The sequence below is a fragment of the Astatotilapia calliptera genome, chromosome 10 (genome assembly GCF_964374335.1).
Source record: "Astatotilapia calliptera chromosome 10, fAstCal68.1, whole genome shotgun sequence".
In the NCBI taxonomy this organism is placed as follows: domain Eukaryota; kingdom Metazoa; phylum Chordata; class Actinopteri; order Cichliformes; family Cichlidae; genus Astatotilapia; species Astatotilapia calliptera.
In genome coordinates this window covers 21,834,311-21,860,779 of record NC_137431.1, presented here as the reverse complement: position 1 = coordinate 21,860,779, position 26,469 = coordinate 21,834,311, and the positions used below count along the sequence as shown (strand labels likewise).

The 26,469-nt window shown below is 38.4% G+C and overlaps 6 protein-coding genes across 8 annotated transcripts in view; all 6 read right to left on the bottom strand.

Annotated features, from left to right (window-relative positions):
• Window positions 1–3,175: 3,175 nt before the first annotated feature.
• On the bottom strand, window positions 3,176–5,666 carry LOC145431440 (uncharacterized). Of its 2 annotated transcripts, XM_080307223.1 has the most exons (5): window positions 5,468–5,666; window positions 4,521–4,671; window positions 4,260–4,307; window positions 3,952–4,056; window positions 3,176–3,729 (listed from the first exon to the last, which is right to left on the bottom strand). In XM_080307223.1, the coding sequence occupies exons 2-5, from the start codon at window positions 4,653–4,655 to the stop codon at window positions 3,553–3,555; spliced, it is 465 nt and encodes a 154-aa protein (XP_080163349.1). In that variant the 5' UTR covers window positions 4,656–4,671; window positions 5,468–5,666; the 3' UTR covers window positions 3,176–3,552. The 2 variants fall into 2 exon arrangements, with proteins under 2 accessions (XP_080163349.1, XP_080163348.1); XM_080307222.1 differs by lacking the exon at window positions 5,468–5,666 and having other exon boundaries at window positions 4,521–5,180.
• Window positions 5,667–8,963: 3,297 nt separating this feature from the next.
• Window positions 8,964–10,236, bottom strand: LOC145431320 (uncharacterized). Its single transcript, XM_080306931.1, has 4 exons — window positions 9,873–10,236; window positions 9,743–9,788; window positions 9,488–9,592; window positions 8,964–9,239 (listed from the first exon to the last, which is right to left on the bottom strand). Exons 1-4 carry the CDS (start codon window positions 10,088–10,090, stop codon window positions 9,108–9,110), a joined length of 501 nt encoding a protein of 166 aa, XP_080163057.1. The 5' UTR covers window positions 10,091–10,236; the 3' UTR covers window positions 8,964–9,107.
• A 4,111-nt stretch (window positions 10,237–14,347) lies between these two features.
• Window positions 14,348–15,955, bottom strand: LOC145431441 (uncharacterized). The gene is made up of 4 exons (XM_080307225.1): window positions 15,717–15,955; window positions 15,456–15,503; window positions 15,149–15,253; window positions 14,348–14,926 (listed from the first exon to the last, which is right to left on the bottom strand). Exons 1-4 carry the CDS (start codon window positions 15,849–15,851, stop codon window positions 14,795–14,797), a joined length of 420 nt encoding a protein of 139 aa, XP_080163351.1. The 5' UTR covers window positions 15,852–15,955; the 3' UTR covers window positions 14,348–14,794.
• Window positions 15,956–17,662: 1,707 nt separating this feature from the next.
• LOC145431442 (uncharacterized) lies at window positions 17,663–19,111 on the bottom strand. The gene is made up of 4 exons (XM_080307226.1): window positions 18,825–19,111; window positions 18,633–18,680; window positions 18,368–18,481; window positions 17,663–18,213 (listed from the first exon to the last, which is right to left on the bottom strand). Exons 1-4 carry the CDS (start codon window positions 18,957–18,959, stop codon window positions 18,097–18,099), a joined length of 414 nt encoding a protein of 137 aa, XP_080163352.1. The 5' UTR covers window positions 18,960–19,111; the 3' UTR covers window positions 17,663–18,096.
• Window positions 19,112–22,108: 2,997 nt separating this feature from the next.
• LOC145431438 (uncharacterized) lies at window positions 22,109–23,557 on the bottom strand. Of its 2 annotated transcripts, none has more exons than XM_080307218.1 (4): window positions 23,286–23,557; window positions 23,109–23,156; window positions 22,873–22,974; window positions 22,109–22,744 (listed from the first exon to the last, which is right to left on the bottom strand). In XM_080307218.1, exons 1-4 carry the CDS (start codon window positions 23,418–23,420, stop codon window positions 22,628–22,630), a joined length of 402 nt encoding a protein of 133 aa, XP_080163344.1. In that variant the 5' UTR covers window positions 23,421–23,557; the 3' UTR covers window positions 22,109–22,627. The 2 variants fall into 2 exon arrangements, with proteins under 2 accessions (XP_080163344.1, XP_080163345.1); XM_080307219.1 differs by having other exon boundaries at window positions 23,109–23,153.
• Window positions 23,558–24,008: 451 nt separating this feature from the next.
• rad50 (RAD50 homolog, double strand break repair protein) overlaps window positions 24,009–26,469 on the bottom strand; it is a 30,153-nt gene continuing 27,692 nt past the window's right edge. The window contains exons 25-28 of the mRNA XM_026181638.2: window positions 25,860–25,945; window positions 25,610–25,752; window positions 25,323–25,456; window positions 24,009–24,637 (exon numbers count right to left, since the gene is read on the bottom strand). Of these exons, the coding sequence (XP_026037423.2) occupies window positions 24,451–24,637; window positions 25,323–25,456; window positions 25,610–25,752; window positions 25,860–25,945 (550 nt within the window). The 3' untranslated portion in view covers window positions 24,009–24,450. The remainder of the gene's footprint in view (window positions 24,638–25,322; window positions 25,457–25,609; window positions 25,753–25,859; window positions 25,946–26,469) is intronic.

Here is a 26,469-nt window from a genome sequence, read left to right as displayed (position 1 = left end):
AATAAATGACATGTAGACTCATTATAGTTCCTCCTATTAAAAAAGTAAATAATTAAAAAATGTAGTTTCACATTTTAAAGTGCAGTTGAAAGTTGTCTTGGTCTTATTTTGAATTAACACCTCTAGACTTTTTAGGTACACTGCTGTGACTGTGAGTTCGGCAGCTTCAACCAGCTGCTTTGGGAGGGGCAGCCAATCAGAAGAAAGTCTGCTTAAAGGGAGCCATTTCAGACAGTGGATGACCTCAGGGTCTGCACCATGTTCTGGTGTGAGGGAATCCTGCAAAGTTACTCTGATAGAGAACAAGAATTAGACCATAACCAAGAACTGCTGAAAATGAAATTAATATGTTCCCTTAAAAGGACAGAATGAGAAACGATGGCATGCCAAAAGTTCAGCATTATGAAAATACAACCAGAAGCCATCAGAAAATGGGTACACTGTGGTCATCAGAAGGATAGACATGATCAGCAACAGTACTAAGGCGTTTACAGTTTAATGATGCTCAGTAGGTACAAAGGAACCCAAAGTGTGCCAAGAAGATATCAATTATCATTGTGCCATCACCACCACCACCACTAGCTTAGACTGTTGATACAATGTAGGATGGGTCCATGCTTTTATGTTATTTATGTCAAATTCCGAACCTGCCTGTGTGAATGTTGTAGCAGAAATAAAGTCATCAGACCACACAACATTTTTGAAACTTTCCAGTCTCTAACTTTGGTGGCACTGTGTGACTTGTAGCCTCAGTTTCCTTTCCTTAGGTGCCAGCAGTGCGACCTGGTGTGGTCTGCTGCTTGTCGATCGGCAGGGAACAGCACCCCAACACAGGAAGCCTGGATTGGCCTTCTGCTAAAAAAAATTGTTAACATCTGATCCTATTGATCTTACCCAGTAGGCAGTGCAAAGCTGATGAAGCCTGAGAAGTGAGGGGGCATGCCCAGCTGTAACTACCTCAAAGGCTAGACGTCTTCACTGCCTCCACTGATAATGTCTTGGTTAGATCATGTTTAATAAATTAGTTTATATTTAAGTGAACTTCTTGTCTGAACTCCCTTCCTGTCACCTATTTTAAGCCTTGGGGACTGCACATTGCCAGACTATAATATTGCACCTGTCCCAGTTGACATAAAGACAAACCCAGTAAAAGAACAGAATGCTGTTTAAAATACGGCCTTTAATGTAAAATCAACCAGGGAAGAAAAAAAATGACAAGAGGAAAGAAAAAAACCAGTGACACTATCACGCTTTCAGCCTGTCCTTCAACTCACTGATATGCTTGCTGTCCTCTTAACCATTACTTGAATCTCTGCTTAAAGGCAGTATAATCACAGCGTGCTTAAATGGCAACTAGATCTTCTCAACATACTCTCTTTTCACACATCTTCTGAAATTATATCTCTTCTCACCCATAGAGACATCCAATCACATTATTAATATCTAATCACCAAATATCCAGCCACACCTCAACATCCTCTCTCTATCCATCTGACCTTTCCACATACATGATTTAATATAGGATTTAAGCTTAAATTGCAAACTCACGTCATTGCATTTCTTCCATATTTGTTATATTGGTTAAACTTAAATGTACTTATTTTTTAAAATATTTGATTATATTCTGGTAAGTATTAAGCATCATTTACTATCAGCAAAAATCACATATAAATTATGCTCAGTTTGCCATTTTTATTTATTTATTTATGTTTACTTTTGCTGCTGTGTGATGTCATGGTTATCTCAAGTACACAGCTCTGACTGCCAGTATTGCACTTCCACCCACCTGCAGTTCAAACCTTCTTTTAGGGATGGGCAGCCAATCAGAAGAATGTTGGCTTAAAGGGAGTACAGATATGAACTGAAAATGAAGGCTTGAACAAAGTATATAAAACCCCCCAAAAACTGTGTGTATGAATGTTAATAGTTAACAGTCAAGAAAACATTTGTGCTTATAAGATGAGCCCTTACTTTAGTGAGAGTTTCATTGTATTGTTCAAAGATATGTTTAGAATGTCATGATAGACAGGATTTCCAGTACAAGGATGGATTGCCATGACCACAGCAGACACCAGCATAAACATCATCATCTCATAAACAATTTCAAGAAACTGGCCTTGAAGACCTTGTTTCTGTTGTGTTGCTCAGCTTGTAAGCTGTTGCGATGTCTTGGCTGAGAGCAGATTATTTGTATTTGCTTTGCCCATACCTTCATCACATTCACCAGTTACAAAAAAATCCAAATGCAGACAGTAAGATGAAATGTGTAATTAATTTGTGATCAATGAATAGAATCAATGTTTCTCCAAAGAACAACCTATAGACAGTAGAGAAAAAAAGTGGTACTTTCAGAAGAAAGTTGATAACAGAATCCACAAAGTAGTAAACATGTTTTCAAGCAGAAGCCCTTAAAGTGGTTGTTTTGCTCAGTTGGCAGGTTGTTGTGAGATGTTGGTTCAGATCAGATTACTTATACTTGCTTTGCCTACGTCTTTGGCATGTTTGTCGGTTACAAATGCAATCTGAGGTGACTGTGAGATAAGGCTTAGATGAAGTTGCGGTCAATAAGGAACTGTTTCTCTAAAATGAACGTATATGTTTGTTTGCATTACATTTCCCCCCTCATTATCATGTTGAATAAACCACTTTGAGATTACTTGAGCTTTACTTGAGTCATTCTGCGCTCCAGATGGGTTAATTGCTTTAATCGTGTTAATTGTGATGATGGATTGATATGCGTTAACATTGACAGCCCTAATTTATTCATGTCTTACTTGAATCAATGTGTCAGTTTACACAATTGTGACCTCTCTATGATATTCAAAACTTGTATTGCATTACCTTCTGGGCAATTCTTCCCAGACATTTTTACAGTTAGTTTGAGAGGTATATGGCTCAGGTTAGCATTTCTACAACTGTAAACCAGTTTGTACTGGCAAATATAGGCTATAAATTTCACCAATTATGGAATTCTACAACTTTGGACTGTTTGTGCTATCAAAGCGACCCATACTTCAAAAATAACCAATTTTCTACCCACCATATGTCACAAACCTGTCAAAATAGAACACAAAACTGTCAAAGTTACCCATTATTAGATCTCTAAATAAGTTTCACTTTAATAGGTATTAGAATTGACCTAAGTATGTGGGTAATAAACAATTTGAATAGATGATTAAACTGCTCAACGTTTTAATGACAATATATCCATTCATCTCTTTAGCTTAAGGGTCATGGGGGGCTGGAGCCTATCCCAGCTGCCATAGGGCAAGAGGCAGGGTACATCTTGGACAGGTCATTTGTCTAAAAGGATGATAAAGGCATAAAAAAGAAAAGAAAATACTAATAGCTTACTAAACTATACTATAAGCTAAAACAAATGTCCAGTTTCACAACCATTGTTCTTTTTGTTGTATTCCAAAAAGGAATTTGTATTTCTGGCCAGAATTGAATCGGAAACTTATGCTTGGCAAACAAATGGGCTAACCCGTACACTTTATGAATTATGAAAAACATTCAAGTGATCACATATCAGACAGTTCAAATATCTCTCTAACATGGTATTTTCTTGAAACAAAAGTAAAAGTCTGAAAAAGACTTGTCTGTGGAATCCATTTCAAATGGATTATACCTCCTTATAATACATTTGTTGAGGTTTCCCAGCAAATCAGGTAGTGGCTGTTCTTTTTCTGACGGCCGTACTTTCTTTAGTACATCTTTGCAGTCCATCTGAAAGACAGGAATCTGTGTTCAGTATATATGCTCAGTTTTGCAGATGTATTTGTCTACCTAAAGTGAGATTAGCACATTGTCTCTAAATATTTACAACACAGACTGACGCTTTTCTTTCCAAACTCCTTAGACTATGATGACCTGGATGACTGAGAACCTTCACAGACTACACAGATTTGTTGTTCTTAAGTTAGAGATGTGTCAAAATAGATAACTTACATCTGATTTCTTAATGAATATTTCCAGGTTTCTCACAATTTCTTTCTCGTTGTCATTTTTGGCATGCTTTTGTAGGATGTCATTCACTTTGCAGAAGAAGTTATTCTGTACGGAACACAAGGACGGATTTATAAGCTTTTAAAAACACATGCATTTACAATTATATAAGTTGGCTAGTGTTTTTTCTGCAGTTTGTAAAAAAAAAAAAAAAAAAGACAACTCAAACTTCCAATCAGCAGAACAATTCAAGAAAACTGAATGAATTAAAAGGAACATTGTTTCAAAGACATGAAAAAATGTCTCCTCACCCCACATCCATTGTCAGCCAGGTCAGACACATCCTCCACAAAGAACCTCTGTAAGATCCAAGAAAAAATTACTTTGTCAGGTAACACTTTTAACATATTGAATCAGATAAGGCACCAAAAAATTTAATAGAAAAAATATTTGTAACTGAACATTGCAAACACTTTTTAAAGGTTTTAACAAGTTAGGGCACCAAAAAAATGTTACAACAATTTCAAGCTAAGTGTCACTCAAACAATTGTGCTTATGCGATGAACCCTTACCTCATTCAGATCTCTGTTGTATTTCTCAGTCAGGTCAATGATATGGTTTAGGTTGTCGTTACTGACAGGATTTGCAGCATATGGATTGATCAGCATGGCCACAGCAGACACCAGCATAAACATCATCATCTCCATACTTGTTGTTCGTTGGCTGAAAAGCAGAAGTCCTTGAAGTTGTTGTGAAGTGCTGGCTGAGAGCAGGTTATTTATACCTGGTCTGTCTACGCCTTCATCACATTTGCCAGTTACAAAAAACCAAAAAACAGTCTGCAGCTCCTTGGCGATAAGATCCATGATTAGTTTGTGGTCAATGAGCAGAAACGAAACTATTTTTCTCAGAATAACCAATAGACTTGGTTGCATTACAGAAAAGATGAAAAAAAAAAATGGTACTTTCAAAAGAAACTTCATTACAGACTGTGATCCACGCAAAGTGATACTGCTGAGAAAAATGGGGGAAGACTCAAACAATCTTAACTTTGATTTGAGGTGTGATTTTAAATCTGGCCAAAGGGGGGAGTCCGGTGACGTAGGCTGTCAAGATGGCAGCTTGAATGGGGAAGCTCCGTCGCAGTGGCAGCTAATTTGCGTTAGACTTAGAACATTGCGCTACACAACACTTACAAAATATCACCCCAGGGCTGTGGGAAGCTTGAAGACTCTTTGTGAAAGCTCATAATGCAGAGTCACTAACAAAAACTTACGCTTCAACGGCAAGAAGGCGCTAGCAAGGAAACCTCGGCGAAAGCTAATGATGTGCGCCCGCCCTCACCTTCAATGTCGGATACTATCCAGGCTGCTACAACTGAACAAATGGCCAAGGACATTGCAAGTCCATTGCAACCGAGACACAAGAGAGCAAACTCAATTCTATCCAAATTGCTACGAGGGCAGTGGAGGCTAAGCTAGAGGATATGGCTACTCGAATAAGCAACGCTGAGTCTCACCTGGATTTCCTTGAGGATGCTAGCAGAGTGCTAAAGGAAAATCCTCCTGCTACTAGTGACGAGGTAAACGCTCTACGACAGAAATTAGATGATCTTGAAAACAGAGGATAGAGAAAAATGCTGCACTTTGCTGGCTTTCCCGAGGGCTGTGAGGGTTCGGACGCTCTGACACTCGTGCACAACACAATTCCACAACTCTTTACAACTTCCTGGGCGGGCTGGAGATTGACTGCGCACACCGCAGCCTAGTGAGACGCAAAACTGACAGTCATCCCCCAAAGATCATCATCGCCTGATTTCTACGGTTCCAGGACAGGGAACGGATCGTGGAAGCTGCGCCGAGGCTGGGGCAGCTGAGCTGGAATAACCACCACATCATGATCTTCCCCGACTACTCCAAACTTGTCATGGACAAACGAGCAGCATTTAATCCCTGTAAACGGTTGCTGCACGAAAGGAAAATGAAGTTCTCCCCACTTTTCCCAGCAGTGCTGGTGCTGAAAATGACGGCGGGCAGACGTGAGTTTACCAACCCAAAAAAAGCCCAGGACTACATTCTGTCTTTACCTTAAGGGAGTTATTTACAGTCATGGGCTTGGATTTAAACACAACCTTTTTTTTTTTGCCCTAGTGTTAATTAACACGCTATACACGATATACTTTGTACAAACTGTTTAGTTTCAATATTATAGGGCTTCGTGGTTTGATTTCTTGATCAATCAGCTTGATCATCAGCTTGATCAATTGCGATTGCAAAATTCTGGCCAAGGTACTAGCAACCAGATTAGATAAGGTCAAGACTTACCTAATACACCCCGACCAAGTCGGTTTTATTTGGACTCGCAGCTCTGCCGATAACATTAGATGCCTAATTGATATTATGTGGGCAACCCAGAATAAATCCCCTACGGGGGACTCTTCTCCAGCTATAGCCCTCTCCCTAGATGCAGAGAAAGCATTTGACAGGGTAGAGTGGTGTTTCCTATTTTGTGTAATGGCTCAAAATTCACAAGGTGGATCAAACTTCTCTACAACAATCTAAGAGCATTACTACTAATGAACCGTATTATATCACAGTCCTTCGACCTCCACAGAGGTACAAGACAGGGCTGCCCACAGAGTCCTCTGCTTTTTGTTCTAGCTTTAGAGCCTCTGGCAGCGACAATACGTAGAGACCCTAATTTTCCAGGTATCCAGGTCCACAATAATAATCACAAATTGATGCTCTATGCTGACAATGCTCTGGTCCTGATATTGTAGCCAGAACACTCTCTACCTGCTCTCTAAAGAATTATTAACCGGTTCTCTAATATATCAGGATATAGAGTAAATTGGTCAAAGTCTGAAGCGCCCCCTGTGACAGCCTTCTGCCCCAAAACCCTGTTCCAGCCAGGGGATTTCAGCTGGCCTCAGACTGGTATTAAATACTTGGGCATTACGTTCCCCCCTTTGTTATCTAACATAGTTCAGGTTAATTTTGAACCTCTATTGAACACGTTCAGAACCAACATAATTAGATGGTCCCCTTTGTTTCTCACCCTTTGGGGCAAAGTTAACATCATCAAAATGAATTGTGCTCCAAAATCTAATTACCTACTACAAACACTCCCGCTAAAAATCCCATGGTTTAGTCTTGAGAGTACTTTGTGGTCACCACTCCCTCCGATGCACATTTTAACCACCAAGCTCTCACCAGATATACAAACCCACCCCATTCTTTCGTTCCTGTAGACAGTCTGGAAGAAGGTGGCCTTGCTATTAAATTTTAACTCCTACCTTCATACTAAGGCCTCCATATGGCTCAATCCCAAACTCTGCATAATAAGTCTCCGTTCTTCTGGAGACTGTGGGTCCAGAGAGGGATACTTGTTCTTGGAGACCTGTATCAGGGGAGAATTCTCAAGTCCTTCAACGACCTTAAAGCACAGTTTCAGGTGCCACAGAGTCAGTTTTGGAGATACTTGCAGCTCCGGCACTTATTGCTCAAAACCTTTGGTTCTTCCTCCTCACCACCTCCAATTATTGAATATCTCAGCTACATCAAAAAAATCTTTGGGGGAAGTCATGAAGTCTCTAAATATTACTCAATGCTTGTTAAGGGCACGAGTAAAGGGCTACCTGGCCTCCGATTAGCTTGGGAAGCTGACCTTGGTGTGGTTTTTACAGATCAGGAATGGACTACAATTTTGCAGAATAGTAAAAAGGTGTCCAGGGAACTTAGAACGAGACTAATCCAATTCAAATTACTACACCAGATTTACTGGTCGCCACACAGACTGTACAGGGAAAACCTCATACAGTCCCCTGAATGCTGGGGATGTCAGACTGGGGTGGGCACATTGACCCATATGATTTGAAGCTGTCCTAAAACCCAAATCTTTTGGACTGAGATACATGACTTTATCAAATCAACCATACGATGGGATATTCCTTTTTCACCAAGACTACTCGTTTTGGGGGACCCATCACTCCTTAAACATGCTCTGCCTAAGGCTGCTGAGTGGGTACAGACTGCATTGATGCTGGGGCGTAAACTCATTATCTCCCAGTGGAAGGCCCCTTCCACCCCACCTGTCTCTGTATGGCATGTTCAACTAGGGAGACTTGCTGCACTAGAACAACTCTCATACAGGCTTCTGAATAAAGTGGAAAGCTTCCACCTGAAGTGGGATCCATATCTGTTCAGAGTAAAAGGATCAGACTAGAACTTAGAGTGGCACAGACATTGGGATTCTGACGAAGCACTCTCAGGGATGACAGAGTGTGGCATGCAGCAAGACCCACGTAGTCAAAGGATGGCTGTGTTTTTGTTTGTTTTTTTGCTTGTTTGTTTATCTCTTGTTTTGTTTGTCCCCCTTCATTTTGGGTTTGTATTCTCTACTGTTCTGCTGATGCTTTTTTCATGTGACGTAATCTGTATCTACAGTGGACCGTAGTGTTCTAAAATTACAATAGAATATTAATCACAAAAAAATCTGGCCAAAGGGCCAATGATTTTGGTTTCCACGGAAAATTGTTACATCACTTCCTACTCTACAAATTACAGTGAATGGTAGTAAAGATTTTTGACTTGAGACTTTGACTCTGAAAGGGTCTACATGATCGTTCACATTTCAAAAAATGAAAAAAAAAAAAAGCAAGTTATTAACAGACTGCCATCCACTCAAAGTGGTTAACCTGGAAATATACTGTTCAAAGAAATTAGCAAATGTGATTTATTGTTTTGTAAACACTTGTTACAATGCGGCGTGAGAGAATTACAATAAAAATATCACACAAATATATTACAACAACCAGAATTTATGACTTTCACTTAAAAAAGAAGCAAATTTGCAGTTGTACAATAACACATCAAGTTGGTTTCTTAAACTTTGTAATGATCAAAGACAGCTACAGATATATTTCTGCTTTTGCAGTTAAAACATAGTTCAACCAAAATAAATCTTTGTCTTGTACTGAATTTAGTATTAATAAATAATAAAAACTGCATAAAAAAAAGAGAAAAATCAGTGATAACTTACCAAACTAATAAAAAAAACAACTAGAATATGAAAAAAATCTTAAATTATAAAAACCCATGACTTTTGAAATACACTTAAAAGAGTTATCACGTTAGCCAGTTCAATGATCTTGAAGGTATTCAGGCAGCTTGTGTTACGTTTCCCATGAAATTTCTTCTCTGAATACATTTGGTGAGGTTTCCCAGCAAATCAGGTAGTAGCTGTTCTTTTTCTGACGGCCGTACTTTCTTTAGTACTTCTTTGCAGTTTATCTGAAAGACAAGAATCTGTGTTCAGTATATCTCTCACTGTTTTGCAGATGTATTTGTATACCTAAAGTGAGGTTAGCACATTGTCTCTAAATATTTACAACACAGATTGACGCATTTCTTTCCAAGCTCCTTAAACTATGATCATGGTTGACTGAGAACCTTCACAGACTACACAGATTTGTTGTTCTTAAGTTGGAGATGTGTCAAAAAAGATAACTTACATCTGAGAAAACCCAAAAAAAACTTACATGTGATTTCTTAATGAATATTTCCAGGTTTCTCAAAATATCTTTCTCTTCGTCATTTTTGGGATGCTTTTGTAGGATGTCATGCACTTTGCAGAAGAAGTTATTCTGTATGAAGCATAAATAAGTAAACTAAGCTTTACAAATAAACATAAATAAAATGTAAAAAAGAGACCACTGTTCTTGTTGTAGTCTCTCAAAAAAAAAAACCTGAATGGAAAACTTGCAAACTGTTTCAAAGACAAGAAGTTTTCTCACCCCACATCCAGATTCAACCAAATGTGTCACATCCTCCACATAGAAACTCTGCAACATTGGTGAGACAAATTGTCACAAACAAGTTTTATGCACCAAAAACGTGAACAAAGCAGAAAAAACACGAGTTAACTAACAACAACAACAACAAAAAGCTCTATGAGTGTTAGGAGTCCAGAAAACAGTTGTGCTTATAAGATGAGCTCCTACCTTAGTGAGATTTTCACTGTATTGTTCAACAAGGTCAATGATACTGTTAAGACTATCGCTGAGAGTAAGATTACGGACAGGATTTGCAGCACATGGACTGATCAGCATGGCCACAGCAGACACCAGCATGAGCATCGTCATCTCCACACTTGTTGATTGTTGGCTGAAAACCTCTAGAAGACGTGTCTTCAAGCAGAAGCCCTTAAAGTGTTTCTGTTGCTCAGATGTCAACTGGCAGGTTGTTGTGAGGTCTTAGATGAGAACAGATTATTTATACTTGCTTTGCCCATGCCTTCGCCCTAATTGTTGGTTACAAAAAACAGCCTAGATACAATCTGAGGTGAATGTCAGATAAGGGACATGAGGATGTTATGGCCAGTAAGCAGAAAAGCAAGCGTTTCTCTGAATTAAAAAAAATGAAAAAGCAACTTATTAACAGATTGTCATCCACTCGAAGTGGTTACCTGGAAATGTACTGTTCAAAGAAATTAAGGGAAGACTTGAACAATCTTATGTTTGAATTAATGGGCTGATTTTTTTTTTGGTTTCCACTGACTGTTGTCACGTCATTTTTTACTCAACAAATTACGCAGAATATGGCACTAAAGATTTCCAACAAGAATATTTCATTCAGCAAAATCAGATGTTTGAAGTGTTTGTTTGTTGTTAACTTTGTGAGCATATATTGAGTGTAACTGGCAATTTTGCCTCACTTTCGTGTTCAAGAAACCAGTCTGAGATGATTTGAGCTGTGAGACATGTTCCCTTGTCCTGCTGGAGGCAGACATCAGAAGATGGGTACACTGTGATCCTACAGGGAGAAATGGACATGAACAGCAACAATACTCAATCAGGCTTTTATGATTTAATGATGCTCAGTTAGTACAAAGTAGTGGTGTGCGACATTGCATATTTTGGTATCGATTCAATACCAAGTAAATACAGGCCAGTATCGCCGATACTGATACTTTTCAATAAATAAGGTGGATGCACCATTGAATTGCTAAATCTCAATTAATTTTCATGAACTTAAGTTTTTTTTATGATGTTTCCTTTTTTAGTATGAAATAGTTAAAACCTAGGACATAATTAGGACAAAATTTATAATTAATTAGAAAATACTTATAGAAAACCAATATTATCAATTTTTTTTGACAAAACCTAAAATGAAAAGTGCACGCAAACCAGTAAACAAATTAAAACAAACAAGTACTGTTGAGAAACTGTAACACAAAAATGACATCTAAAATTCTCAACAAAAAAACAACTGGTGAAAATATAAATAATATGTAAACAATTTAACAACCCCCAAAGCATCTGAGTCACGTCACATGATGGCGCAACATCTAAACACAAGAGGAGGAGGGGGAGTAAAGTGTGCCTGCTCTGTGCTGACACAGGAGCGGCGAGTCCGGCGACCTGGCTGTTTCGTCTTTTCCGAAACCACAGCACTGCAAACAAGAGCGGAACTTAAAGTAAAGAATCAATCTCACCAGGCTAGTATTGATCCGATATCGATGCTGACTTGGTATCGATACAATCGATATTTGGATCGAACCGCCCACCACTAGTACAAAGTGTGCCAAGAAAATATCACTCACATTGCATCACCACCGCCAGCAGCCTAGAGCGTTCATACACGGCAGCATGGATCCATGCTTTAATGTCATTTACACCAAATTCTGAAGCTACTGTCTGAATGTCACAGCAGAAACTAAATCATCAGACCAAACCACATTGTTCACATCCTCTATTTCCCAACTTTGGTGAGCCTGCATGATCTGCAGCCTCAGTTTCGTGTTCCGAGATGTCAGGAGTGTGACCTGGTGCAGTCTTCTGCTACTGTACTCAATTTGATTCAAGGTTCAACATCTTGTTGCAGTTGTGTACCTGACAAAATGCTGGTGATTATATATATATATAACTGATAGACGTTTTTCTGTCAGGTTCGGTGGCTTTTCATCCACATCTACACCCCTTACATGTGGGGTCCCTCAAGGATCTATCCTTGGCCTAGTCCTCTTTTCTCTTTACATGCTCCCATTGGGCTCTATTTTCAGGAAAGATGGAATCTCATTTCACTGCCGATAATCCTCAAATCTACTTTCCTCTTAAAAGAATTCTACAGACTCTCTAAAAGTTTTGCTAGACTTCTTTGATGACATTAATTCATGGTTTGCTTTCAATTTTTTGAATATAAACGATCAAAAAACTGAGATTGTACTATTTGGACTTTCTAACCCTTGTTTTTCTTTTAAGGGTACGGTGGCCCTGAAAGACCAAACGAACTGCAATTTAAGAAAACACCAGCAATAAGAAAAACGCTGCAAAAGCACACAAAATGCAACAGAAATAGGAAAAACGACAACGGAAAAAGGAAAAAACTAAACAGAAATAGGAAAAATGACTACGGAACTAGGGAAAACGAAAACAGAAATAGGAAAAAACATATTTCCAAAAGCACAAGGAAAGTGTTTCTGTGGAGACAATAACCCGTCGGACCAGTTGCAGGAACCAAAATATGCTAAGAATTGCGCTGGGAGACTCTTAAAAGAAGTGGAGGATCTATCAGTTTTGTGAGGAAAGAAAAGGTGAGAGGTAAGTTTGTTAGCCTAACTATTAGCCTAAAAATCCGTCATCAGTTTTATATGAATCATGATAAAACACACCTCCCATGTTTTGGGTTCTCAGGGCCACCATATAAGGGTGACCTTGGGCCTCTGGAAAAGTCTAGAACTCCCATTGCAAAAAATCTGGTAGTGTTCTTTAATAGCAATTTTTGATTTGAGAAACAAATAAATTCTGTTGTAAAAGCCAGCTTCTTCCAGCTCAGGGCCTTTGCAAAAATTAAGAACATTTTGTCATCTGCCCACTTCGAGAAAGTAATTCATGCATTCATTTCATCCAGGCTTGACTCCTGTAAAAGTCTTTATTTTGGTATCAGCCAGGCTCTGCTCTCTCGTCTTCAGCTTGTTCAGAATGCTACAGCCCGACACTTGACAGGCACTCGTAAACATGACCATATTTCCCCAGTCTTGGCTCATTTACAGTGGCTTCCAGTACTTTACAGTACAGTAGAAATGATTTTAAGATTTTACTGTTTGTTTTTAAGTCTCTAAATGGATTAGCTCCATCAGACCTCTCTGCTCTTTTAACTAAAACTATTCCAAATAGGTCAGCTGATAAGTTGCTTCTAGTTGTCCCTTGAAGCAGGCTAAAAAAACAGTGGAGACCAGGCCTTTGCAATTTCTGCTCCCAAACTTTGTAATAGTGTCTCTTCAAATTAGGATCTGATCCGTCTGAAAACACATTTTTAATCACTAGCTTTTAATTGTGACTGAGTTTTTGTTTTGTTCTTTGTGTGTGTTTGTTAGACTTATAGTCAAGACCGCCTAAACCAAGACCAGGGCAATACCAAGACCAGAGGGCATCAAGACCAAGACAAGACCAAGACAGACCAAGTCAAGACAAAGATAAAGTCGAGACAAGACAGAGACCGAGACAAAAAAAAAGTCTTTATACTGCAGCCAGATGCTGCTTCGTTTATGGGTGTCAGGCATATTTATGTGTTTTTGCGATGCACCTGCACAGCCCTTCTCACCGCTGTCTACTGTCTCACTCACTTACTGAGAGGACAGATGCACGCTCCACTTGACTGTCGCGTATCTCACCCTCTCTGTTTTTCACATAATGATATTATCCTATATCCTCGCATGTGATTGGCCACAATATGGAGGAACTGGAGCATAGCTGAGCCACTGTGTGAGAGCTGAGCAGTGAAAGGAAATTAAGTGAGGAGGTGGCTCTCGCTCAATGGGAATCGACTCTTCTGATTCACTACAAAGCACTCTCTAAGCACGGCTTTTAGAGCTGATGCTTTTGCGCATGACACATTATCGAACGTTGTGTATCATGGATACTGATTAATATTAATACTGTTACATATTAAACCTAGCCATATTTTCAAATTATGAGGAAAGTTTATATATACGTGATACTGAAAGCTTCAAACCACTATGAATGCTCAGTTTGCGAGTTCTTTTCTATTTACAGAGCTGTGGGATGTCACAGCTGTGGCTGTGAGTTAGCAGCTCCACCCACCTGCTTTGGGTGGAGCTTGTGGTTGTTTTGATTGGACTGCCAATCACAAGGAAGCTGACTTGAAATGCATGCAGTATCAAAGCCAAAGGTTCACTCCAGAGCATGGATGGCATGGGGAACTCTGACAGAGACCAAGAACTGCTGCAAATGAATATAATATCTCCCTATTAAGATGTTGAAAGGGCAGAATGACATGAAATGGTCTGCGAAAGGTTCAGTTTTATAAAAATTCAGGTTTAAAATAAAGAAAATGAAATGTTTCTTACAGTAGATTGACACAAAGCATTTCCACACAAATTCCACTTATGGGCAAGTGTGATTTATTGTTCTGTAAACACTTGTTACAATGCGGTGTGAGAGAGTTACAATAAAAATATCACACAAATATATTACAACAACCAGAATTACTTTTACTTAAAAAAAGAAGCTAATTTGCAGTTGTACAAAAACACATTAAGTTGCTTTCTTAAACTTTGTAATGATCAAAGACAGCTACAGATATATTTCTGCTTTTGCAGTTTAAACATAGTTCAACCAAACAAAATCTTTGAGCTGTACTGAATTTAGTATTAATAAATAATAAAAACTGCATTAAAAAAGACAGAGAAAAATCAGTAATAACTTACCAAACTATATAAAAAAAACTAAAATATGAAAAAAATGCTTGAATTATGAAAACCCATGACTTTTGAAATACACTTAAAAGAATTATCATGTTAACCAGTTCAACGATCTTGAAGGTATTCAGGCAGCTTGTGTTACGTTTCCCATGAAATTTCTTCTCTGAATACATTTGGTGAGGTTTCCCAGCAAATCAGGTAGTGGCTGTTCTTTTTCTGACGGCCGTACTTTCTTTAGTACTTCTTTGCAGTCCATCTGAAAGACAGGAATCTGTGTTCAGTATATATGCTCAGTTTTGCAGATGTATTTGTCTACCTAAAGTGAGATTAGCACATTGTCTCTAAATATTTACAACACAGACTGACGCTTTTCTTTCCAAACTCCTTAGACTATGATGACCTGGATGACTGAGAACCTTCACAGACTACACAGATTTGTTGTTCTTAAGTTAGAGATGTGTCAAAATAGATAACTTACATCTGATTTCTTAATGAATATTTCCAGGTTTCTCACAATTTCTTTCTCGTTGTCATTTTTGGCATGCTTTTGTAGGATGTCATTCACTTTGCAGAAGAAGTTATTCTGTACGGAACACAAGGACGGATTTATAAGCTTTTAAAAACACATGCATTTACAATTATATAAGTTGGCTAGTGTTTTTTCTGCAGTTTGTAAAAAAAAAAAAAAAAAGACAACTCAAACTTCCAATCAGCAGAACAATTCAAGAAAACTGAATGAATTAAAAGGAACATTGTTTCAAAGACATGAAAAAATGTCTCCTCACCCCACATCCATTGTCAGCCAGGTCAGACACATCCTCCACAAAGAACCTCTGTAAGATCCAAGAAAAAATTACTTTGTCAGGTAACACTTTTAACATATTGAATCAGATAAGGCACCAAAAAATTTAATAGAAAAAATATTTGTAACTGAACATTGCAAACACTTTTTAAAGGTTTTAACAAGTTAGGGCACCAAAAAAATGTTACAAAAATTTCAAGCTAAGTGTCACTCAAACAATTTTGCTTATACGATGAACCCTTACCTCATTCAGATCTCTGTTGTATTTCTCAGTCAGGTCAATGATACGGTTTAGGTTGTCGTTAGGGACAGGATTTGCAGCATATGGATTGATCAGCATGGCCACAGCAGACACCAGCACAAACATCATCATCTCCATACTTGTTGTTCGTTTGTTGAAAACCAGAAGTCCTTGAAGTTGTTGTGAAGTGCTGGCTGAGAGCAGATTATTTATACCTGCTCTGTCTACGCCTTCATTACGTTTGCCAATTACAAAAAAACCAAAAAGCAGTCTGCAGCGCCTTGGCGATAAGATCCATGATTAGTTTGTGGTCAATGAGCAGAAAAGAAACTATTTTCTCAGAATAACCAGACTTGGTTGCATTACAGAAAAGATTAAAAAAAAATGGTACTTTCAAAAGAAACTTCATTACAGACTGTGATCCACGCAAAGTGATTTCTTGGAAGTATACTGCTGAAAAAAATGGGGGAAGACTCAACCAATCTTAACTTCGATTTGCGGTGCGATTTTAAATCTGGCCAAAGGGCCGATGATTTTGGTTTCCACTGAAAATTGTTACATCATTTCCTACTGTACAAATTACAGTGAATGGTAGTGAAGATTTTTGACTTGAGTATTTCATTCACAATCTGATACGTTAATTAAATGTTTCCTTAATCCCTTGGATGGATTCTTACTTCAATGTTGTTATACTAAATTCTGGTTCTACCATCTAAATATTGCAGCAGAAATCGAGACTCAACATACTTGGCGATGATTTAAATGGTTTCTATTGTAGAATTGTAAACTGTAGCCTCACTATGTTATTCTTAGCAAAGAGGAGTGGCACCTTATGTGTCTTCTGAGGATGTACCCTTTCTGCGTCGAAGTTCAGTGCAATTGGGCTACAGTATAAGATGTGTTGTGCATTCAGAGATGCTCTTCTGCATACGATCAATCTAACAATTGGCTATTTGACTTAGAGTGTTCTTCCTATTAGCTTAAAGCAGGGGTGGGCAACTCCATGCCTCGAGGGCTGGTGTCCTGCAGATTTTAGAAGTGTTCTTGATCCAACATAGCTGATTCAAATGGCTAAATTACCTCCTCAACATGTCCTTTAGTTCTCCAGAGGCCTGGTAATGATCTAATCATTTGATTCAGGTGTGTTGACCCAGGGTGAGATCTAAAACCTGCAGGACACCTGCCCTCGAGGCATGGAGTTGCCCACCCCTGGCTTAAAGCAGTCTGGCCATTCTCCCCTGATCTCTGCTATCATGAAAGTATTTTCACACAGATAATTCTGTTTTACTTTTTCGGTTCATTCTCTGTAAACCTTAGATTGTTGTGTGGGTAAATCCCAGTAGATCAGCAGTTAATGAAATACTCATCTGGAACCAAGAAACTCGTCACGCTCAAAGTCACTTAAATCACTTGTGGTCCTGATTCTGATGCTGTGTTTAAACTTTAGCAGGGCATCATTACCATGGCTACATGTATAAATATTTGCTTTCCGCCATGTGATTAACTGCTTAGATATTTTTGTTAATGAGCAGTAGAAGAGATATACATACAAAAGTGGCCAGTAAGTGTATATGCATACACACAATGTTAGACTGAGAGGTGGTGGTATCCTTAATATTGTTATCTCAGGTACACAGCTCTGTCAGTCAGTACAGCAGCTCCACCCACCTGCAGGTTAAACCTTCCGTTAGGGATGAGCAACCAATGAGAAAAGTAGCTTAGGGAGTGTAGTTTTCAAGCAAAAGGCTAATTTCAGACAGTGGATGGACTGAGAGTCTGCAGCTCGGTCAGTATAAATGAATCATGCAAAGTTATGCTAACAGAAGCCAAGAACTAAAATACTGAGCCACAAATGACGCCATCATCAAAATGTGATCTTAACAGCCAAATGTGTGTAAAAGTTAATTGTCTTGCTATAAAGCCCAAAGCATTTCCATACAAACTGGGACTTGTGGATAAAAGTGATTTATTATTGTTCTGTAAACACTTGGTTCAATGCAATGTGAGACAATTGCAATAAATATGTAATACAAATATATTAAAAATCCTTAACTTAAATAAAAAATAAATACGCAGTTGTACAATAACATGTCAAGTTGATCTGTTGTGCTGTTTGACGACAGCTACACATACATTTTTAAAAATGCAATTAAACACAGCTCAGTCAGATATGTCTTTGCTAATGTACCGAATATAGCTACTATTAAATAACATCAACTGCATAAAAAGGAAGAAAAATACTGTCTTAAACTATAGAATGAAATAAATATCCAATGCTTGAATTGTGATAAATTACAAAAAGAAAAAAAAAAAGAACAAAGAAAATGACTTGGAAGCATTATGGCAGACAGTCCACAGATCTGGAAGGTATCCAGGCGTGTTTTTATTTTCCACTGAAGTTTCTCTTCTGAATGCATATCTTGAGGTTTTCCAGCAAAGCCGGTATTGGCTTTTCAGTTCTTGCCTTCGGCACAGTCTTCAGTACTTCAGTGCAGTTCACCTGAATGACAAGAAATCAGCTGAGCTCAGTACAATATGTTTTATTGTTTTGCAGATTCTTTGTCTCACCAAAGACACAACCGGTAGATTTAGTACATTGTCTCTAAAGGTGCTTATATTCTTATATAGGAAATATGTCAGAGAAGATATCTTACATTTGTGCCGTTAATAAACACTTCCAAGTTTCTCACGATCTCCTTCTCTTTATATTTCTGCTGCTTTGTGGCATGGTTTTCCAGGATCTCGTGCACTTTGCAGATGAAATTATTCTGTATGAAACATAAACAAGTATTAGCGTTACAAATAAACACAATTAAAATGTTAAAAAGAGATCACTGTTCTTATTGCAGTCTCTCAAAAAAGAAACCTGAATGGAAAGCTTGCAAACTGTTTCAAAGACATGAAAAGTAGTCTTCTCACCCCACATCCAGATTCAACCAAGTGTGTCACATCCTCCACATAGATACTCTGCAACGTTGGAGAGACAAATTGTCACAATCAAGTTTTAAAAACTTGAACAAAGCAGAAAAAATAAAAGTAAACTAACAACAAGAACAACAAAAAGCTCTATGAATGCTAAGAGGCAGTTAAATGTATAAGATACGGTCTTACCTCATTCAAAGTTTTACTGTATTCTTGAACAAGGTCAATGATATTGTTTAAGTTCATATTGTAGATGGGATTTGCAGCACATGGACTGATAAGCAGGGCCACAGTAGACACCAGCACAAACGTCATCATCTCCATACTTGTTATTAGTTGGCTGAAAAGCTGAAAAGCCTTTAAAGTATTTCTGCTCAATTGTCAGCTTGCAGGTTGCTGTGAGGTCTTGGCTGATGAACAGATTATTTATACTTGCTTTGCCCACGCCTTCACCACAATTGTCAATTACAAAAAAAACCCCAAATGCAGTCTGCAGCGATGGAGAGATAAGACTCATGATTAAGTTGTGGTCAATACGCAGCTTGAGAAAGGAGAACAGTTTCTCTGAAATGAGTCTATACGGTGGGCTGCATTACAAAAAAGGAGAAGAAGAAAACAACAACAGACATCTATTTACAATGGTTACTTGAAAATATTCTCATAAAGTTGAGAAGACTTGACTAGTCTGAAGTTTGATTTCTAATGTGGTTTTCAATCCCGCCCTCATACAGGTGCTGGTTTTTGTTTAGACTGATTACTATTTCATCCGTTTCTACTGTACAGATTACACAGAGTTTGGCAGTAAACATTTTTCGACTTGATTATTTAATTCATGAACATCTGATGTTTTAGCCGTTTCCTCAATCGTTTGGTCAAACAGTAACTGTAATCTGCAGTTTTGCCCTAATTTTCTTACCAAGAAACAAGTCTGAGATGATTTGAGCTTCGTGATTTATGATCACTATTTTTTTTTTATTAGTCCTTTATCTATCCACGTAAAAATCTCATTGAGATTAAAAAAAAGAGAGACCTGGCATCATGGCAACAAAAGTCAAAAATGCATGTACCTCATAAGTATATAACATTTAAAACAAATACAATATCCCCGTACGAACATGTGAAAAATATACAATAACAGATCAAATTAAGAGCGATATTAAAAACAATCACACTGAGTAAAAGAGTTATTCCCTCGTTCCTTTAAGATGGACTTAAACTCCCCCAAGGTAACCAATTCTAATAATTTTAGTTCCTTCTGCAGATTATTCCAGGAAGCAGGGGCAGCGTATTTAAATGCCCTTTCCCCCAATTCTGTTCTGATTTTTGGGACAGATATTGTGAAAATTAAGGCTGTACTGGTTGTGGTTTTTACACATATAAACACATAAATAAGAGGGAACCAGCCCAAGGAGAGATTTATAGGTAATATGGTGCATTATCCTGATGGAAATGCACCATATCATGCTGAATGCAGTGCATCCACTGCTAACCTTTGTATATTGTATATTTTATTTTATACATATGTACACACACACACACACACACACACACTTGTATATATACATATTTGGTATGCATATTCAACATTAATGAATCAATGGTACGGAAATGGAGAAAGTAAGGAGAATGAGTTGAGCAAAGTTTGACTTATCTGGCTGTTCTGTTTCACTTAATGCGCCTTATGGTCTGAAAAACACAGTAAGCATATTCCTACGAGAATCCACCCTTGTGTATATGCAACTACCAGCCATTTTGTTAGGTACACCTGTTCAGCTATAGCATCATGTTGACCTTTGAATCAAACAGACTAGCAGCAGATTCTGCTTTTGACATCTAAGAACAGGAAACTCAGTCTACAGTCCACAGAGGCTCACCAAAATGAAACAAGGGGACTGGAAATCGATTTTTTGGTCTGATAACATTCAGACAGTGTTGTGTGGCAGGTGTTTTGTTGCCAGACTTGGGAACGCTTGCGGGGTGGCTCTAGCTCAAGAGACACCGCAGACATTCTTATATTTGTTCTTAGAATTCTCATTCTTATATTTTGCTTTGTTCTTATGTCATTGTATTTTGCACACCTCTGTTGCTTGTGAAGCTTGCACACAAGAATTTCACTTACATGTGCTGTACCAGTGTACCTGCACATGTGATGTGACAATACAAGTGATTTGATTTGAAGTGGTAAATGGACCGATTCTGCTTTTCTACTCCCAGAACATTCAAAGTGCTTAATCCAACATGCCTCATTCACCCATTCACACCTGCACTTTCTTCTATGCTTAAATGCTTTCCATCTACCAATCGCACACATTAATGCTCCAATGGATGCAGGTTAGTATTTTGCATAAGCATATTTGCCATGCAGATCAAAGCAGCCAGGACTCAAACCACCAATCCTCTGATCAGCAGATGAGTAGATGATCTGTGGTGTCTCTTGCGCTAGAGCCACCCCACAAGCGTTAAAAAGTCTGGCAACAAAACACCTGCCACACAACACAGTCTCAATGTTATCAGAACAAAAAAAAAAATCGATTTCCAGTCTCCTTGTTTCATTTTGGTGAGCCTCTGTGGACTGTAGCCTGAGTTTCCTGTTCTTAGATGTCAAAAGCTGAATCTGCTGCTAGTCTGTTTGATTCAAAGGTCAACATGATGCTGTAGCTGAACAGGTGTACCTAACAAAATGGCTGGTAGTTGTATATACACAAGAGTGGTTTCTCTTAGGAATATGCTTACCGTATTTTTTCAGACCGCCAATCTCTCAGTCAGAACATGCTATATCATGTTTAGGTAGAAACTAGTGAACTAACGTCCTGCTAATTTCCTACTCCATTAAATGTAATAAATTCTGTTTTCATGGATGCCTGGATGTTAAACTTAATTGTTACACCTGGTGAAGCAGCAACACTCATCATTTTATTAAAGATGAAAACATTTAGACAGTTTTTAACTCTCAGTGATGCTGCAGTATTTGTCTGACTTTGGGACCTAAAGCGGACGGAGTTTTGGACCCAGATTATTCCATGAGGCTCCTGACTACAGTAGCCGTAATGCTCCAACAATCCATCAAGTGGTGCGGCTTCGTAGCTTGCCAAAGTTGTACTGAAACATTTTTTGACAGATTTTTAACCGCCTTGTACCACATAAAATTGGTTTGAGGTCAGTAAGCACACTACATATGATTTTTGAGAAAACTTGAAGGATTTTAAGTGTGCCTTATAGTCCGAAAAATACGGTACATGAATCTAAGGTACACAGTTGTGGCTGTGAGTACAACCAGCTACTCCTAAACCTTCTATGTAGGAGGAGCTACCAATCAGAAGACAGCTGGCTTACAGGGAGTGTAGCATTGAACCAATCATGCAAAGTAATTATAACAGAAGTCAAGATACTGAACTGAAAATATTGACAAGTATGTCCTCTTTTCAGACAATAGGGACTGAAGGACTGAATAATACGAGACAGCTTGTCAGAAGTAAGGCGTCATCAAAATTTAATATAAAAATAAAACAGGATCAAAATGTCTGTTAAAGCTGACTGTCTTAACATAAAGTACAAAGCATTTCCATACAAATGCAGCTTGTGAGAAAAACGACTTCTTGTTCTGTAAACACTTGTTTCAATGTGGAGTGAAAGAACTACAACAAACATCCAAACATATCAAAATGTGAACTGAACTTGTTTTAAATAAAATATAAATATGCAGTTTACAATAATGTGCAGTTGCTGCCTTAACTGTTGTAAAGTTTAATGCCAGCGACGGATGCATTTTTACTTATGCAGCTTAAAAATAACTCAACCAAAAACGTCCCTGTGAAAGCACTGAATGTAGTTGCTATTAAATAACAAATAAACTGCATAAAAGAGAAAACTATACCAGAAAATAAATATCCAGTACTTTAACTGTATCAAACTGTGACTATGAAAAACATTTGAAGACGTTACCAGATGTCAGACAGTTCACGGATCACGAAGCTAATCAGGCATTTTTGTTTTTAGATTCCCATGAAGTTTCTCCGGCGAATGCAGTTTGCAAGGTTTTCCAGCAGAAACGGTATTGGCTTTTCGGTTGTTGCATGAGGCACGTTAATTAGTTCTTCTGTGCAGTTCACCTAAAAGATAAGAAAACACCTGGGTTCAGTATGATCTCGCTCACTGTATTGCAAATGCCATTAGTACATAATCCTTACATATTTGTAACATAGATGGGACATTTTCATTTGGCAAAAAGATATCTTACATTTCCTTCTTTAAAAAACACGTCCAGGTTTCTCACAATCTTCTTATCCTCCGTTCTGTCATGCTTTTTCAGGATGTCATGCACTCTGCAGAAAAACTTATTCTGTATGCAACAGGAGCGAGAACATATTCACTTCAGACGTGTTTAAAATGAATGACATTTAAAAATGTAATCCAATAAAACTGAATGCTCTACAGGGAACACAGTTTCAAAGAGATGGAAAAGGATCCTCTCACCCTACATCCAGATTTAACCAAGTGTGTCACATCCTCAACATAGAACTTCTTCCACATTAAATAGAAAAAATATTTGTCAACATTTAAAATTTTAACAAGTCAAGGCACCAAAAACGTTATAAAATGTTCAAGCTAAGAGTCAAAAAAAACACTCGTTCTTATGAGATGAGCCCTTACCTCATACATAGTTTTATTGTATTGGTCAGCCAAGTCAATGATATGGTCTAGGTTGAGACTCCGGACGGGATTTGCAGCACATGGACTCATCAGCGCAGCAGACACTAGCACAAGCATCATCATCATCATTTCCATACTTGTACTTAGAGTGAAAACCTTTAGAAGATGCGTCCTCAAAAAAAGCCCTTGAAGTGGTTGTTTGGCTGTAGTCAGATTCAAGTTTGTTCTGAAGTCTTGGCAGATAACAGATTACTTATACTTGCTTTGCCCACGCCTTATCACATTTGCCAATTGCAAGAAAAAAAAATGTACGAATTGTGTGACAAAATTCTTGATTAAGTTGTGGTCAATGAGCAACTTTGAGATAAAGGCGCTGTGTTTCTCTGAAATAAATCTACAGCAATTAAATAATCTTACCTTTGATTTGTGGTGTGATAATAGGTTAATAACTTTGGTTTCCACTGAATGTTCTGTAATTTTATTCTCAGCTAATGACAAATGTACACCAGCTAAGATTTTCAAGTTGAATATTCCATTCATCACAATCTGATATGTGACTTATGTGTTCTTTAGGGTTTTTGTTTTTTTTTTTTAGCTATATATGAATTTCAATGTGTAATTTCCCCCTATTTTTTTAAGCAAAGCATGTGCTGTTGCTGAAAATGCCATCTGATGGCTGCTGGTCACTAGTCAGAGCAGTATTTCAATAAATATGTAGAAAAGTTTCGACAGTTTTTAGCAGTTTTATTTTTCCCCCAAAACAAATCCAAACAGCTCTTTTCCTCACGCTGGATTCCAGCACAACAAGCAAATTCTTCATGGATTAGAATCAAGCTTTTTGTCCTTAAATATTTCTGATGTTAACAGAAGCCTATTGCTTTTGTTTTGGCACTTCTTCTAACAGTTTCTTAAGGATAATTACGGTTATAATATGTTTATATAAGGTTATTGACGACTGACTTCAAAAACAAACACTATCAACCAAACATGCCTTTGCATATCAGTTAAATTATAGTCAGTTATTAAACAAATGATGTGCGAATGAGTTTTCTTCATGCCTCCTGAAAAGCAAACCTGAACGTGGTCTTTGCCCAAATAAAATCAAAGCAAAGAGATAAAGCATTAGTTTACATTTCCAAAGCAGCTTTTCGAATCACTTCAGTGCTCAGTGAAGATAGGATGAGAGGGAATTGATGCTGCACTTTGTGATTTCAGAGTTCTGATCCTGGTTCTTACGGATACGATAGAAATGTTCAATGTAGCTGGATCGCCCGAGCAGCTCCACAAAGTCCTCGTCGTGAGTGATGATCAGCAGCTGGAAGTTGCGCTGGCGAGAGCGACTCTTAATGATTCTGAAGAAAACAGCAGGAGATAAAGAGTTACATCCCACTGCAAGGAAGACAGTGGCTGCCAAGGTATACAACTAGAAGTCTGTGTTTAATGTTTTGACAGGTCGGATGCTGGTTTCTCTGTCCGATACATTACACGGTCTGCTCCAGTAAAGCCAAAATAGTTCAACTTTTACAGAGGAATGGGCATGACAACCTATACATCCTGTAACACTTCAGTGGGCACTGTGTAGGGACACAGTATGAGGCTTGAAGGATAGCACCAATCTACATTAAAACAGAGGAGTCTGTTTTTTACTACTGCAATAATTAAACAGTTCTTTTTAATTCAGTATCACCAGCTGTGCACTTCTTTTTATTTCCTGGTTTGAAGCCCATCTACTCCTCAGTATCTATAGCAACATATCTACATCAAAGGGGCCTTTTTGGTACAAAGTTAACTTGGATTTAATGACAGCTTTTAAGCCCAAGTGAGGTTCCAGATGTGATGAGGCGGCTTATAAATGGGACCGAGCACATTAGACATTCCCTAAGTGTGTACTTTGACACTTTGCTACTTAAACTATTTAAAGGATTTGGTTTTGGGGCTAAAGAGACAGCTGTCAGTTAATGTTAGGAGCTGTTGCATCCTATTAATGAGGGTTTTCACAAGTATAGCAGTAAGAATACTGAATCCGTATATACGCACTCTACAAGGGCATGTGCCAGTGACTCGATGTTCTCTCGGTCCAGGTTGGTTGTGGGCTCATCCAGAGCTAGGATCCCACAGTTCAGACAGAACGTCTCTGCCAGAGCTAGACGGATTATCAGCGATGCCAGTACCTAGACACACACAATCATATTTTTAAAGAGGAAGACAACAAAATGGTCACATCATGTTTGATTCACTGAGAAGTTTGACCTTTTTACTGCATGTCACATGCAGGTTTCATGCGATGTAACCACAAAACCGAAAAAAAAAAATCATTTTTTTACCTTTTGGCCAGCGCTGCAGCGTCCTCTCATATCCAGAGCTGTGTCTCCTTTCACCATAACTACTCTGTAGTTGTAAACCCTCCGCCTCACTCCAGCAGATGAATTCTCATCCACATCAGATCTGATCTCCACATACTCAATATCTGGAGAGAGAAGAGAATAGATAAATGACAGTAAGGAGGGGGAAAAACAGTATTTCTGAAAATACCACAAATTAATAATAGCGCTCTCTTGTTAATGTGAGACACACCTTGACCCCTGTAGGTGCTGCGCCATAGGTCTCGTATGATCTTATTGATTTCATCCATCTTCATACTGTGGAATTTCATGATGGTTCTGTGGAAAACAAATAAAATTAAAAATTAATATACTGCTCAAAAAATTAAAGGAAAGGATCACAATGGGGAAAGAAATATTATACTGGATATATCTACTGATATGGACGTTATGGGAGTAGTTAGTATTGGCACCACATGCCTGCCTGACAATGTCAGGGCTCCTAATGAGATGACAGATGATGTCCTGGGGGACAGATGATGACCAGATCTGGACCAGGGCATCGCTGAGCTCCTGGACAGTATGAGGTGCAACCTGGTGGGGTTGGAAACACAATGTCCCAGATGTGTTTTTCTGATTTAGGTCAGACGAGTGTGGAGGCCAGTCAGTGGTATCAATTGTTTCACTCTCCAGGAACTCCCTACATACTCTGGCTACATGAGGGCAGGCATTGTTGTGTACAAGGAGCAAACGAGGACCCATTGCACCAGCGTAGCGTCTGACAATGGGTCCAAGGATTTCATCCCGGTGCCTCATGACAGTCAGGCGGCCGTTGCCTAGCCTGTAGAGGTCAGTGCATCCCT

Excerpts from the sequence above, each read along its gene's own strand:
- LOC145431440 (XM_080307222.1), bottom strand. The coding sequence starts at position 4,931 with ATGAAGTTTCTTTTGAAAGTACCATTTTTTTTTTTCATCTTTTCTGTA. Across the intron at positions 4,308-4,520 it reads ACAACAGAGATCTGAATGAG|AGGTTCTTTGTGGAGGATGT; the intron begins GTAAGGGTTCAT and ends TGGATCTTACAG. Across the intron at positions 4,057-4,259 it reads TGGCTGACAATGGATGTGGG|AATAACTTCTTCTGCAAAGT; the intron begins GTGAGGAGACAT and ends TGTTCCGTACAG.
- LOC145431320 (XM_080306931.1), bottom strand. The coding sequence starts at position 10,090 with ATGACGATGCTCATGCTGGTGTCTGCTGTGGCCATGCTGATCAGTCCA. Across the intron at positions 9,789-9,872 it reads TTTTGTTGTTGTTGTTGTTA|TTTCTATGTGGAGGATGTGA; the intron begins GTTAACTCGTGT and ends AATGTTGCAGAG. Across the intron at positions 9,240-9,487 it reads TATTCATTAAGAAATCACAT|ATAAACTGCAAAGAAGTACT; the intron begins GTAAGTTTTTTT and ends CTTGTCTTTCAG.
- LOC145431441 (XM_080307225.1), bottom strand. The coding sequence starts at position 15,851 with ATGGAGATGATGATGTTTGTGCTGGTGTCTGCTGTGGCCATGCTGATC. Across the intron at positions 15,254-15,455 it reads TGGCTGACAATGGATGTGGG|AATAACTTCTTCTGCAAAGT; the intron begins GTGAGGAGACAT and ends TGTTCCGTACAG. Across the intron at positions 14,927-15,148 it reads TATTCATTAAGAAATCAGAT|ATGGACTGCAAAGAAGTACT; the intron begins GTAAGTTATCTA and ends CCTGTCTTTCAG.
- LOC145431442 (XM_080307226.1), bottom strand. The coding sequence starts at position 18,959 with ATGGAGATGATGACGTTTGTGCTGGTGTCTACTGTGGCCCTGCTTATC. Across the intron at positions 18,681-18,824 it reads ACAGTAAAACTTTGAATGAG|AGTATCTATGTGGAGGATGT; the intron begins GTAAGACCGTAT and ends CCAACGTTGCAG. Across the intron at positions 18,482-18,632 it reads TGGTTGAATCTGGATGTGGG|AATAATTTCATCTGCAAAGT; the intron begins GTGAGAAGACTA and ends TGTTTCATACAG.
- LOC145431438 (XM_080307218.1), bottom strand. The coding sequence starts at position 23,420 with ATGGAAATGATGATGATGATGCTTGTGCTAGTGTCTGCTGCGCTGATG. Across the intron at positions 23,157-23,285 it reads ACAATAAAACTATGTATGAG|AAGTTCTATGTTGAGGATGT; the intron begins GTAAGGGCTCAT and ends TTAATGTGGAAG. Across the intron at positions 22,975-23,108 it reads TGGTTAAATCTGGATGTAGG|AATAAGTTTTTCTGCAGAGT; the intron begins GTGAGAGGATCC and ends TGTTGCATACAG.